This window comes from Polyodon spathula, chromosome 2 (genome assembly GCF_017654505.1).
Source record: "Polyodon spathula isolate WHYD16114869_AA chromosome 2, ASM1765450v1, whole genome shotgun sequence".
NCBI lineage: Eukaryota > Metazoa > Chordata > Actinopteri > Acipenseriformes > Polyodontidae > Polyodon > Polyodon spathula.
The window spans coordinates 102,179,229-102,193,093 of record NC_054535.1 but is presented as its reverse complement, the minus strand read 5'-3'; the positions used below and the strand labels follow the sequence as shown (position 1 = coordinate 102,193,093).

The 13,865-nt window shown below is 44.0% G+C and overlaps 1 protein-coding gene across 1 annotated transcript in view; it reads left to right on the top strand.

Moving 5' to 3' along the window:
• slf1 (SMC5-SMC6 complex localization factor 1) overlaps window positions 1-13,865 on the top strand; it is a 64,091-nt gene that overhangs the window by 41,449 nt on the left and 8,777 nt on the right. Inside the window, exon 18 of the mRNA XM_041237698.1 lies at window positions 527-709. Coding sequence (XP_041093632.1) covers window positions 527-709 — 183 coding nt within the window. The remainder of the gene's footprint in view (window positions 1-526; window positions 710-13,865) is intronic.

Genomic DNA, 13,865 nt, shown 5'->3' with positions numbered 1-13,865 from the left:
TTCCTCCATTTAAATGCCAATTTTCCAAAGAGATGAAAAATCTGCTCTTGAGCAAGACGCAAAAAAACAAAAAAACATCACTGTGATTGCTTTTCAAAACATTATTAGGATGGGTTGGATTTTTTTTATTCCCCCCACCCCCCCATCCCATACAGTCCAGTTGGCTTTTTTGTTTTGTTAATGAATCTGTATTGTGTTTTCACAGTGAGATAGAGTGAATAAATCAAAAAATATATATTTGGCTCTTTGTTTGGTTTAACATATTAAAGGTTTTCACTTTATCATAATAATACTTTATGGAGTGACATGCATTTTCCTTGTCCCTACTTATTATTTCCATTAAATCGTTTTAATAGTAATGCAAAAACTGCAAAATGGCCATCATGTTATGTTTTGTCTTTTACAAGGAAGCAAGCTGCCTGTGAAATGCATGTACGTTTAGTCATTTTATGAAGGCTAGCACCAGTGTTGATTTGCTTTGTAAGTTGACTGATTTCATTATGTGTGTGTGTACATGTTCATTCAGACCATGCAGGCTGGACCCCCTTGCATGAAGCCTGCAACCATGGCAGCATTGAGTGTGTGCGTGCCATCCTGCAGCACTGCCCGGATGTAGATCTTCTTACCCAGGTGGACGGGGTGAGCCCTCTGCATGATGCCCTCAGCGTTGGAGAGTTGGACATTGCCAAGCTGCTCCTCAGTCAAGGCGGTAAGCATCCGGTTCTGCCAACCAGCGGGCACAATGCTTTCCTCTGTAACACTTTCAAACAAAGTAGCACAGAATAATAATGCTGTTCATGTGATTTTGTGAGGGCGTTATCCATGTGTAGTGGTTAACCTCATTAAGATTCAGTAGGAAACCCTGGAAACCTTGGCGCACATCACATGTGGTGTATTATCAACCACCATTGCAGGAAACACCTGACCACTGGTCAACTTCAGCTGGAGTGACCATTATACAGTACGGCATAACTCACTACCCACTAAATGAATATATTTTATCCCTGGGACTATAATATTCCCCTCCCCTCCCCTTCCACTAGGAAGTGGCTTATTCAGAGTGCTGTAGTACCCCAAATATGATCTGCTTACTGTCAATGCGGAATGACTGGCAGGGTTCTGCAATTTTAAAAAAAAACCTTCTTGTCCAAGGGACCGAAATCTACTCGTTCTTAAAAATCTGCTTGCCCCTCTGCATCACACAAAACACACACAAATCCCAAATAGTACACACATGACCACAAAGTAAACTCAGAACTAATTTTATAAATTACGCAACGCAATTGTTTCTAATCCGCTAATACCTTAGCGACTCTTATCAACGGAACAAACTTAGGAAAATAAATAAATAAATAAAAACTATTTAAAGCATAAAGGCAAATCTTGTTGTCCTGGGTGTCGGGCAATATGAATTGCACACCCCTGGACTGGGTATGACATTTTCTGTTCATTTTACCCTCAAAAATAGGCTTCTGGCTCAGGACTGCCAAGGACAACACTACATTGAATACTGTACCAGTGTTGGCAGTCACCACTCAGGAAAATCTTTTTTTTGCGTAAAATTCACACCGGTACAGCTTTCCTAGAAAAAAGGAGAACATTTCGGAGGACCATTCTACTTGAGATGTCTTGCTTATTAAAATAGTTTGTTTACTTTTAAAGAGGAGACAATTATCTACTCATTGATACCAAGAAATTTTTAAGTGAAGGGAGTTATATATACACACACACACACACACACACACACACACACACACACACACAGTGCCTATAGTAAGTATTCACTCCCCTTTGGCCATTTTCATAGTTTGTTGTGTTACAACCTGAAATCTTGATGCATTTAAATGTGATTTTTTTCCTTTGATTTACATAACCTACTCAACACTTTGAAGAGGCAAGATAATTTTTATTGTGAAACAACAGCTAATGAAAAATACCAATAAAAACTGAAATGTCTTGGTTAAATAAGTATTCACCCCCCCTGAGTCAATACTTGGTATAACCACCTTTGGCAGCAATTACAGCTGTGAGTCTTTTGGGGCAAGTCTCTAACAGGTTTGCACATCTGGATCATACAATATTCGTCCATTTTTCTTGCCAAAATTGTTCAAGCTCTGTCAAGTTGGATGGGGATCGTTTGTGCACAGCAATCTTCAAGTCTTGCCACAGATTCTCAATCGGATTCAAGTTCAGGCTTTGACTGGACCACTCAAGGACATTCACTTTCTTGTTTTTAAGCCACTCCAGTGTCGCTTTGGCTGTGTGCTTGGAGTGATTGTCCTGCTGAAAGGTGAATCTCCATCCGAGTCTTAGATCTTTTGCAGACTGAAGCAGATTTTCCTCAAGGATTTGCCTGTATTTAGCTCCATTTTGCCCTCTACCCTGATAAGTTTCCCAGTCCCTGCCGATGAAAAGCATCCCCATAACATGATGTTGCCACCATCGTGCTTCACAGTAGGGATGGTGTTACCTGGGTGATGTGCTGTGTTGGGTTTGCGCCAGACATAACGCTTTGCATTTAGGCCAAATAGTTCAATTTTTGTTGCATCAGACCACAGAATCTTTTGCCATATCTTTTCAGTCTCCTGCATGCCTTTTTGCAAAGTCTAAGTGGTTTTGCATGATGACTGACAACAAAAAATGACAATATCAAGAAGCCTCTTTGTTGCTGTTGTTGTTTTTTTTTTTTTTTTTTTTTTTAGTTGCTGTTTTTTTTTATATACATAATTATTCATCTCGAAAGAGGCGTTTTGAGAACAGGAGTAAAGGGACTTCAAGCCACCAGGAATCGCTCTGCATTCTAATCTTCTGTGGCACCAGCCGAGTATTGCTGTTTGTTGTGGAGGCTCTGTTTGACTGCCCTATTCATTTCACACACAGCAAATCACTGTTTAGTGTCGTACATGTTAAAAATATGAAGGCATGTTTTCAACAGACTATGCCCAGTGTGATCAATAAACACAACATTTTTATCTTACAGAAACATGAATGAGTATCCTTAGGCACCTATCAAAGTTTTTTACTGAAGCTGCTGTTTTTCCTGTCTGTATTGTTTCAAGCATCCCCGTGCTTATGTGTTAGTAACTCCTCTGCTTTTTCAATAGCGCATAATTGATAAATCATTTCAGATTCAGACTTCATATTTTCCGTGCATTGAGAAATCATTGGGCACACTGAGCTGTAACTCAATATATCTTCCATATTGTAGTCTTGTGACGTTTTGGTGACTGGATGATAAACACTTAGATATTGGCTTCAGGTTCATATATAACTGATTAAGTGTAGGTCAAGCTGAATGGTACAAAAAGTAAGTTACCCATACTTGTGAATATAAGGATACTCCAATTAATCTACTCAAGCCCATAGCTTGTGTTTGTGTGAAGAATAACTTCGGAAATTTTCTATGTGGTATTTTTATATCCAGTGCATTTACTTCAAGCAGAAGTTACCAAAAGCTAAAACTATAAAGTAATGAATAGGTTGGTCATGTTTATTTTTTATTGTCCCTAAATGCTAAGTTGTCGTCTACTTTATAATAGTGAAACGTGCACGGGAATAGGGGTCAGGGTTGGTAGGCAGAGACAGTCTGCAGGAGAGCCGGCTCCTTTGTACAGTGGTATCGGCGCTGTGTTTCAGTGCGGGAGGTCCTGGGTTCACGTCCCACTTCCATCTGTGAGAAACCCCTGCCTGCAGGATCCAAAAACGTTACGATAGCAATAAGGCGTGGTTTCAGGACTGCACAGGAGGTAAGAGTAACAAGCTAATTGCAATGACTCCCTGCTGTCGTGGCTTTTTTGCTAAAATATAAGTTATACAATAAATATAAAGTAATTAGATACACACAGAAAAGCTCAGAGAAGTATGTCTGATGTGTCAGCTGACAGGCTTTCCTGAGGAGATATTAGTGGAGAGAGCACAGCAGAGATTGATGGTTTTGATTTTCCTGCTTGCACCACATGCTGATGCAGCACTCTCTGCTCGTTGAGTTTGCCTGTATGTAGGGAAACCGCCACAATATAGACACATTAACCTGTTTCTGGAATTTTTAATTTTTTTCAATTTCAAAAGAGCACGGTCTAGTGCTCTGTTTCAAATTCCTGAAGTTGCCTTGGGCTACCAGATACCTCGGTGGGCTACTGATTTGCTCAGTTAGTAACCTAACAGGCAGTCAGGGCTGTTACTTCCCCTGTGTTTCGTTATATAGGAGAGTAATTACAGTTTTATGTTTTCTTTGTTTTTTGTTTTGTTTTGTTAACACTTGCAGATATAGAACCAAAAGAATCACTGTAGTGGATTTAGTATTAAAAAAAAAAAACAGTAAGGCAAGGTTAATGGTAGCGTGATGTGAACTATTTAAACTATACTTTACAGAATAAAGTCAGTTTCATGTTTGAGGATGTACTGTGTTAGCTGCAAGAAACAATATTACTCAATGGTCTTGCTTATGTGGAAACAGGGTTTTTTTTTTTTTTTTTAAAAGCATACCTAAGATAACATTAGGTACTGCAGTCTAAACTTCGTGCTTATTGAGGTCGGTCAAACTAGATGAAACCCATCGTGAACCCCAAAATAAGTTTACAACCGTACAAGCGGAGTACGGTGTAATTTTAAATAAATACAATTGTGTTGTAAATTATTTTTTTGCTGGGGTGAGTTGTACAGCTATTTTCAAAATTTGACTTTATTAACTAAAGGAGTCACAAGCTGTCTTATTATTTTAGTTTTATTGTTAATAATACGGCTGTAATCTCCTGTAGTTTTATAGAGTCGTAACTGTTTGCTGCTGATTTATGTTTTCTATCAGTTGCCCTTTGTGCATTGTGTGAGCAGCTATTTTTTGGCTGAATTGTCAACTTTATTCATAAAACTGAAAAATATGTGTCACAGCCACGGTCTTCCAGACATGTACATGCATATCTTAGAACCGTGCATTGATGTTTTTCATACCCTCATCCATAAACAATATGCTGTTGTGGTTATTAAACTCTTTCCGTGGTGCATATTTTCATAAGGTTTACTGAAATTGAGACTTATTTTGTTTGTTTATTTTTGAGTATTATGTATTTATTAGATATATATTATTTTTATGAAAACACAAAAAAAATCTGAATGACATTTGAACAGAAATAAGTAAAACTGCAAGAGTACTGTAGTGTACAATGCAGGCGTTGGGTAGGTCTGTATCGGAGGTGTCTGGAGCAAGCCTCTGTACTGTAGTGTACAATGCAGGCGTTGGGTAGGTCTGTGTCGGAGGTGTCTGGAGCAAGCCTCTGTACTGTAGTGTACAATGCAGGCGTTGATAGGTCTGTATCGGAGGTGTCTGGAGCAAGCCTCTGTACTGTAGTGTACAATGCAGGCGTTGATAGGTCTGTATCGGAGGTGTCTGGAGCAAGCCTCTGTACTGTAGTGTACAATGCAGGCGTTGATAGGTCTGTATCGGAGGTGTCTGGAGCAAGCCTCTGTACTGTAGTGTACAATGCAGGCGTTGGGTAGGTCTGTATCGAAGGTGTCTGGAGCAAGCCTCTGTACTGTAGTGTACAATGCAGGCGTTGGGTAGGTCTGTATCGGAGGTGTCTGGAGCAAGCCTCTGTACTGTAGTGTACAATGCAGGCGTTGGGTAGGTCTGTATCGGAGGTGTCTGGAGCAAGCCTCTGTACTGTAGTGTACAATGCAGGCGTTGATAGGTCTGTATCGGAGGTGTCTGGAGCAAGCCTCTGTACTGTAGTGTACAATGCAGGCGTTGGGTAGGTCTGTATCAGAGGTGTCTGGAGCAAGCCTCTGTACTGTAGTGTACAATGCAGGCGTTGATAGGTCTGTATCAGAGGTGTCTGGAGCAAGCCTCTGTACTGTAGTGTACAATGCAGGCGTTGGGTAGGTCTGTATCAGAGGTGTCTGGAGCAAGCCTCTGTACTGTAGTGTACAATGCAGGCGTTGATAGGTCTGTATCAGAGGTGTCTGGAGCAAGCCTCTGTACTGTAGTGTACAATGCAGGCGTTGATAGGTCTGTATCGGAGGTGTCTGGAGCAAGCCTCTGTACTGTAGTGTACAATGCAGGCGTTGATAGGTCTGTATCGGAGGTGTCTGGAGCAAGCCTCTGTACTGTAGTGTACAATGCAGGCGTTGATAGGTCTGTATCGGAGGTGTCTGGAGCAAGCCTCTGTACTGTAGTGTACAATGCAGGCGTTGATAGGTCTGTATCGGAGGTGTCTGGAGCAAGCCTCTGTACTGTAGTGTACAATGCAGGCGTTGATAGGTCTGTATCGGAGGTGTCTGGAGCAAGCCTCTGTACTGTAGTGTACAATGCAGGCGTTGATAGGTCTGTATCGGAGGTGTCTGGAGCAAGCCTCTGTACTGTAGTGTACAATGCAGGCGTTGGGTAGGTCTGTATCGGAGGTGTCTGGAGCAAGCCTCTGTACTGTAGTGTACAATGCAGGCGTTGATAGGTCTGTATCGGAGGTGTCTGGAGCAAGCCTCTGTACTGTAGTGTACAATGCAGGCGTTGATAGGTCTGTATCGGAGGTGTCTGGAGCAAGCCTCTGTACTGTAGTGTACAATGCAGGCGTTGATAGGTCTGTATCGGAGGTGTCTGGAGCAAGCCTCTGTACTGTAGTGTACAATGCAGGCGTTGATAGGTCTGTATCGGAGGTGTCTGGAGCAAGCCTCTGTACTGTAGTGTACAATGCAGGCGTTGATAGGTCTGTATCGGAGGTGTCTGGAGCAAGCCTCTGTACTGTAGTGTACAATGCAGGCGTTGATAGGTCTGTATCGGAGGTGTCTGGAGCAAGCCTCTGTACTGTAGTGTACAATGCAGGCGTTGATAGGTCTGTATCGGAGGTGTCTGGAGCAAGCCTCTGTACTGTAGTGTACAATGCAGGCGTTGGGTAGGTCTGTATCGGAGGTGTCTGGAGCAAGCCTCTGTACTGTAGTGTACAATGCAGGCGTTGATAGGTCTGTATCGGAGGTGTCTGGAGCAAGCCTCTGTACTGTAGTGTACAATGCAGGCGTTGGGTAGGTCTGTATCGGAGGTGTCTGGAGCAAGCCTCTGTACTGTAGTGTACAATGCAGGCGTTGATAGGTCTGTATCGGAGGTGTCTGGAGCAAGCCTCTGTACTGTAGTGTACAATGCAGGCGTTGATAGGTCTGTATCGGAGGTGTCTGGAGCAAGCCTCTGTACTGTAGTGTACAATGCAGGCGTTGATAGGTCTGTATCGGAGGTGTCTGGAGCAAGCCTCTGTACTGTAGTGTACAATGCAGGCGTTGATAGGTCTGTATCGGAGGTGTCTGGAGCAAGCCTCTGTACTGTAGTGTACAATGCAGGCGTTGATAGGTCTGTATCGGAGGTGTCTGGAGCAAGCCTCTGTACTGTAGTGTACAATGCAGGCGTTGATAGGTCTGTATCGGAGGTGTCTGGAGCAAGCCTCTGTACTGTAGTGTACAATGCAGGCGTTGGGTAGGTCTGTATCGGAGGTGTCTGGAGCAAGCCTCTGTACTGTAGTGTACAATGCAGGCGTTGATAGGTCTGTATCGGAGGTGTCTGGAGCAAGCCTCTGTACTGTAGTGTACAATGCAGGCGTTGGGTAGGTCTGTATCGGAGGTGTCTGGAGCAAGCCTCTGTACTGTAGTGTACAATGCAGGCGTTGATAGGTCTGTATCGGAGGTGTCTGGAGCAAGCCTCTGTACTGTAGTGTACAATGCAGGCGTTGGGTAGGTCTGTATCGGAGGTGTCTGGAGCAAGCCTCTGTACTGTAGTGTACAATGCAGGCGTTGATAGGTCTGTATCGGAGGTGTCTGGAGCAAGCCTCTGTACTGTAGTGTACAATGCAGGCGTTGATAGGTCTGTATCGGAGGTGTCTGGAGCAAGCCTCTGTACTGTAGTGTACAATGCAGGCGTTGATAGGTCTGTATCGGAGGTGTCTGGAGCAAGCCTCTGTACTGTAGTGTACAATGCAGGCGTTGATAGGTCTGTATCGGAGGTGTCTGGAGCAAGCCTCTGTACTGTAGTGTACAATGCAGGCGTTGATAGGTCTGTATCGGAGGTGTCTGGAGCAAGCCTCTGTACTGTAGTGTACAATGCAGGCGTTGGGTAGGTCTGTATCGGAGGTGTCTGGAGCAAGCCTCTGTACTGTAGTGTACAATGCAGGCGTTGGGTAGGTCTGTATCGGAGGTGTCTGGAGCAAGCCTCTGTACTGTAGTGTACAATGCAGGCGTTGGGTAGGTCTGTATCGGAGGTGTCTGGAGCAAGCCTCTGTACTGTAGTGTACAATGCAGGCGTTGATAGGTCTGTATCGGAGGTGTCTGGAGCAAGCCTCTGTACTGTAGTGTACAATGCAGGCGTTGATAGGTCTGTATCGGAGGTGTCTGGAGCAAGCCTCTGTACTGTAGTGTACAATGCAGGCGTTGGGTAGGTCTGTATCGGAGGTGTCTGGAGCAAGCCTCTGTACTGTAGTGTACAATGCAGGCGTTGATAGGTCTGTATCGGAGGTGTCTGGAGCAAGCCTCTGTACTGTAGTGTACAATGCAGGCGTTGGGTAGGTCTGTATCGGAGGTGTCTGGAGCAAGCCTCTGTACTGTAGTGTACAATGCAGGCGTTGATAGGTCTGTATCGGAGGTGTCTGGAGCAAGCCTCTGTACTGTAGTGTACAATGCAGGCGTTGGGTAGGTCTGTATCGGAGGTGTCTGGAGCAAGCCTCTGTACTGTAGTGTACAGTGCAGGCGTTGGGTAGGTCTGTATCGGAGGTGTCTGGAGCAAGCCTCTGTACTGTAGTGTACAATGCAGGCGTTGATAGGTCTGTATCGGAGGTGTCTGGAGCAAGCCTCTGTACTGTAGTGTACAATGCAGGCGTTGGGTAGGTCTGTATCGGAGGTGTCTGGAGCAAGCCTCTGTACTGTAGTGTACAATGCAGGCGTTGATAGGTCTGTATCGGAGGTGTCTGGAGCAAGCCTCTGTACTGTAGTGTACAATGCAGGCGTTGATAGGTCTGTATCGGAGGTGTCTGGAGCAAGCCTCTGTACTGTAGTGTACAATGCAGGCGTTGATAGGTCTGTATCGGAGGTGTCTGGAGCAAGCCTCTGTACTGTAGTGTACAATGCAGGCGTTGATAGGTCTGTATCGGAGGTGTCTGGAGCAAGCCTCTGTACTGTAGTGTACAATGCAGGCGTTGATAGGTCTGTATCGGAGGTGTCTGGAGCAAGCCTCTGTACTGTAGTGTACAATGCAGGCGTTGATAGGTCTGTATCGGAGGTGTCTGGAGCAAGCCTCTGTACTGTAGTGTACAATGCAGGCGTTGATAGGTCTGTATCGGAGGTGTCTGGAGCAAGCCTCTGTACTGTAGTGTACAATGCAGGCGTTGGGTAGGTCTGTATCAGAGGTGTCTGGAGCAAGCCTCTGTACTGTAGTGTACAATGCAGGCGTTGATAGGTCTGTATCGGAGGTGTCTGGAGCAAGCCTCTGTACTGTAGTGTACAATGCAGGCGTTGGTAGGTCTGTATCGGAGGTGTCTGGAGCAAGCCTCTGTACTGTAGTGTACAATGCAGGCGTTGATAGGTCTGTATCGGAGGTGTCTGGAGCAAGCCTCTGTACTGTAGTGTACAATGCAGGCGTTGATAGGTCTGTATCGGAGGTGTCTGGAGCAAGCCTCTGTACTGTAGTGTACAATGCAGGCGTTGATAGGTCTGTATCGGAGGTGTCTGGAGCAAGCCTCTGTACTGTAGTGTACAATGCAGGCGTTGATAGGTCTGTATCGGAGGTGTCTGGAGCAAGCCTCTGTACTGTAGTGTACAATGCAGGCGTTGGGTAGGTCTGTATCGGAGGTGTCTGGAGCAAGCCTCTGTACTGTAGAGTACAATGCAGGCGTTGATAGGTCTGTATCGGAGGTGTCTGGAGCAAGCCTCTGTACTGTAGTGTACAATGCAGGCGTTGGGTAGGTCTGTATCGGAGGTGTCTGGAGCAAGCCTCTGTACTGTAGTGTACAATGCAGGCGTTGATAGGTCTGTATCGGAGGTGTCTGGAGCAAGCCTCTGTACTGTAGTGTACAATGCAGGCGTTGGGTAGGTCTGTGTCGGAGGTGTCTGGAGCAAGCCTCTGTACTGTAGTGTACAATGCAGGCGTTGATAGGTCTGTATCGGAGGTGTCTGGAGCAAGCCTCTGTACTGTAGTGTACAATGCAGGCGTTGATAGGTCTGTATCGGAGGTGTCTGGAGCAAGCCTCTGTACTGTAGTGTACAATGCAGGCGTTGATAGGTCTGTATCGGAGGTGTCTGGAGCAAGCCTCTGTACTGTAGTGTACAATGCAGGCGTTGATAGGTCTGTATCGGAGGTGTCTGGAGCAAGCCTCTGTACTGTAGTGTACAATGCAGGCGTTGATAGGTCTGTATCGGAGGTGTCTGGAGCAAGCCTCTGTACTGTAGTGTACAATGCAGGCGTTGGGTAGGTCTGTATCGGAGGTGTCTGGAGCAAGCCTCTGTACTGTAGTGTACAATGCAGGCGTTGATAGGTCTGTATCGGAGGTGTCTGGAGCAAGCCTCTGTACTGTAGTGTACAATGCAGGCGTTGGGTAGGTCTGTATCGGAGGTGTCTGGAGCAAGCCTCTGTACTGTAGTGTACAATGCAGGCGTTGATAGGTCTGTATCGGAGGTGTCTGGAGCAAGCCTCTGTACTGTAGTGTACAATGCAGGCGTTGGGTAGGTCTGTATCGGAGGTGTCTGGAGCAAGCCTCTGTACTGTAGTGTACAATGCAGGCGTTGGGTAGGTCTGTATCGGAGGTGTCTGGAGCAAGCCTCTGTACTGTAGTGTACAATGCAGGCGTTGATAGGTCTGTATCGGAGGTGTCTGGAGCAAGCCTCTGTACTGTAGTGTACAATGCAGGCGTTGATAGGTCTGTATCGGAGGTGTCTGGAGCAAGCCTCTGTACTGTAGTGTACAATGCAGGCGTTGATAGGTCTGTATCGGAGGTGTCTGGAGCAAGCCTCTGTACTGTAGTGTACAATGCAGGCGTTGATAGGTCTGTATCGGAGGTGTCTGGAGCAAGCCTCTGTACTGTAGTGTACAATGCAGGCGTTGGGTAGGTCTGTATCGGAGGTGTCTGGAGCAAGCCTCTGTACTGTAGTGTACAATGCAGGCGTTGATAGGTCTGTATCGGAGGTGTCTGGAGCAAGCCTCTGTACTGTAGTGTACAATGCAGGCGTTGATAGGTCTGTATCGGAGGTGTCTGGAGCAAGCCTCTGTACTGTAGTGTACAATGCAGGCGTTGGGTAGGTCTGTATCGGAGGTGTCTGGAGCAAGCCTCTGTACTGTAGTGTACAATGCAGGCGTTGGGTAGGTCTGTATCGGAGGTGTCTGGAGCAAGCCTCTGTACTGTAGTGTACAATGCAGGCGTTGATAGGTCTGTATCGGAGGTGTCTGGAGCAAGCCTCTGTACTGTAGTGTACAATGCAGGCGTTGAGTAGGTCTGTATCGGAGGTGTCTGGAGCAAGACTCTGTACTGTAGTGTACAATGCAGGCGTTGGGTAGGTCTGTATCGTCTGTATCCCAGATACCCCTTGGACAAATCTGATTGGAATGTTTCTGAGCGAATCCGCTTCAAGTTTGCAGCTGTGCTCAGGCTGTCCCTGCAAAAACAAAACCACAAATAAAAATAAATGTACCAGTGAAACTGTGCAGAACAGAGTCATGTAACAGACCGCCGTAAGGCTAACATGTGAAAGTGTACAAAAAAGGGTGTAAAAATATAAAAAACTAAGTGACATATGGTCAACTTAAGGTGCAGGAACAACATCTAAGCAATTATAAAGCTGTGTTTTTATTAGCCCTACTAACTTTGTCTTTACTATGAATTTGAGTAGCATAGGAGAAAAACATAGCACAGAACATTGTCATTGTGTGTGAAAGCTTATCAAAATCAATACTGAAGACAAAAAGTACAGATGTTTAGTTTGATGTATAGTAACCCATCCTACCGTTTTATACCTTGTGTTTCTTAAAGCTGCTGTTGCCAGTTTCAGACTCTTCCACCATTTGGGATTGCAACATTGTATCTGCAGGGTTAAATAAACAATGCAAGTGAAATGTGATGGCTGTGACACTGACCCCTGACCTACAGTAAGACAGCTACCATACTGATGGCATGTGACTTTGTGTGTTTCTGCTGTCTATAGGCAGTGGGCTTTTAGTTGTTGTCTTAATGCTTGGCAGACAGCTGCATTCTTTGATTTATCTTGGTTGAGTTCTATTTTCAGTGTTCAGTAAATTAATCAATATTATAGATCACATGTTTGACATAGTGTGTAGTTGGTACAAAAAAAGTGTACAGAACATCCCTGTTAATTGTGAAAAACTAATCATGAGAGTACTGAACAAGACTTATACTTCACATGCTATGGTATGAATAAAATCGACATATCTTGTTCATTATGCTGGAATTTAGGCTTTAAAAAATAAAGAAGTAAATAACAGTAAACAAAAGTATAGTAGGTCAAAAGACTTGCCCTCATGGTCATCCTGAGGTGGGTTTGTTTTTTTAACAAATATAAGCCAGATTTTTCTTGAACTTATTTTACTGTATTTTTATTAGTGCTGGGACAAATATCTGAATATTCAAACAAATATGTTTTGACATATGTACAAAATACAAAACAAAATACATGTATACAAGATACAAAAATCAGGTGTTCTTATTCTCAGAAGTTGCACGACAGTTTAAAAAAAATGGTAAATGAAAAAGAGCTCTGTGTGATACGTGAGATTATATATATATATATATATATATATATATATATATATATATATATATATATATGTGTGTGTGTGTGTGTGTGTGTGTGTGTGTATTATATGTATGTGTGTGTGTGTATGTATGTATATATATATATATATATATATATATATATGTGTGTGTGTGTGTGTGTGATATATATATATATATATATATACAGCTCTGGAAAAAATTAAGAGACCACTTAAGAGACCACTGCAAAATTATCAATTTCTCTGGTTTTACTATTTATAGGTATGTGTTTGGGTAAAATGAACATTTTTGTTTTATTCTATAAACTACTGACAACATTTCTCCCAAATTCCAAATAAAAATATTGTCATTTAGAGCATTTATTTGCAGAAAATGACAACTGGCCAAAATAACAAAAAAGATGCAGTGTTGTCAGACCTCGAATAATGCAAAGAAAATAAGTTCAGATTCATTTTTAAACAACACAATACTAATGTTTTAACTTAGGAAGAGTTCAGAAATCAATATTTGGTGGAATAACCCTGATTTTCAATCACAGCTTTCATGCATCTTGACATGCTCTCTACCAGTCTTTCACATTGATGTTGGGTGACTTTATGCCACTCCTGGTGCAAAAATTCAAGCAGCTCGACTTTGTTTGATGGCTTATGACCATCCATCTTCCTCTTGATCACATTCCAGAGGTTTTCAATGGGGTTCAGGTCTGGAGATTGGTCTGGCCATGACAGCGTCTTGATCTGGTGGTCCTCCATCCACACCTTGATTGACCTGGCTGTGTGGCATGGAGCATTGTCCTGCTGGAAAAACCAATCCTCATAGTTGGGAAACATTGTCAGAGCAGAAGGAAGCATGTTTTCTTCCAGGACAACCTTGTACTTGGCTTGATTCATGCATCCTTCACAAAGACAAATCTGCCTGATTCCAGCCTTGCTGAAGCACCCCCAGATGAGTTCAATTTTTAGCTTTGCCCAACACCTCATCGTCTAATGGTTAGACGGAGACCTGGAGAGGCCTACAAGCCACAGTGTCTCGTACCCACTGTGAAATGTGGTGGACGATCGGTGATGATCTGGGGGTGCTTCAGCAAGGCTGGAAGCCAAGTACAAGGTTGTCCTGGAAGAA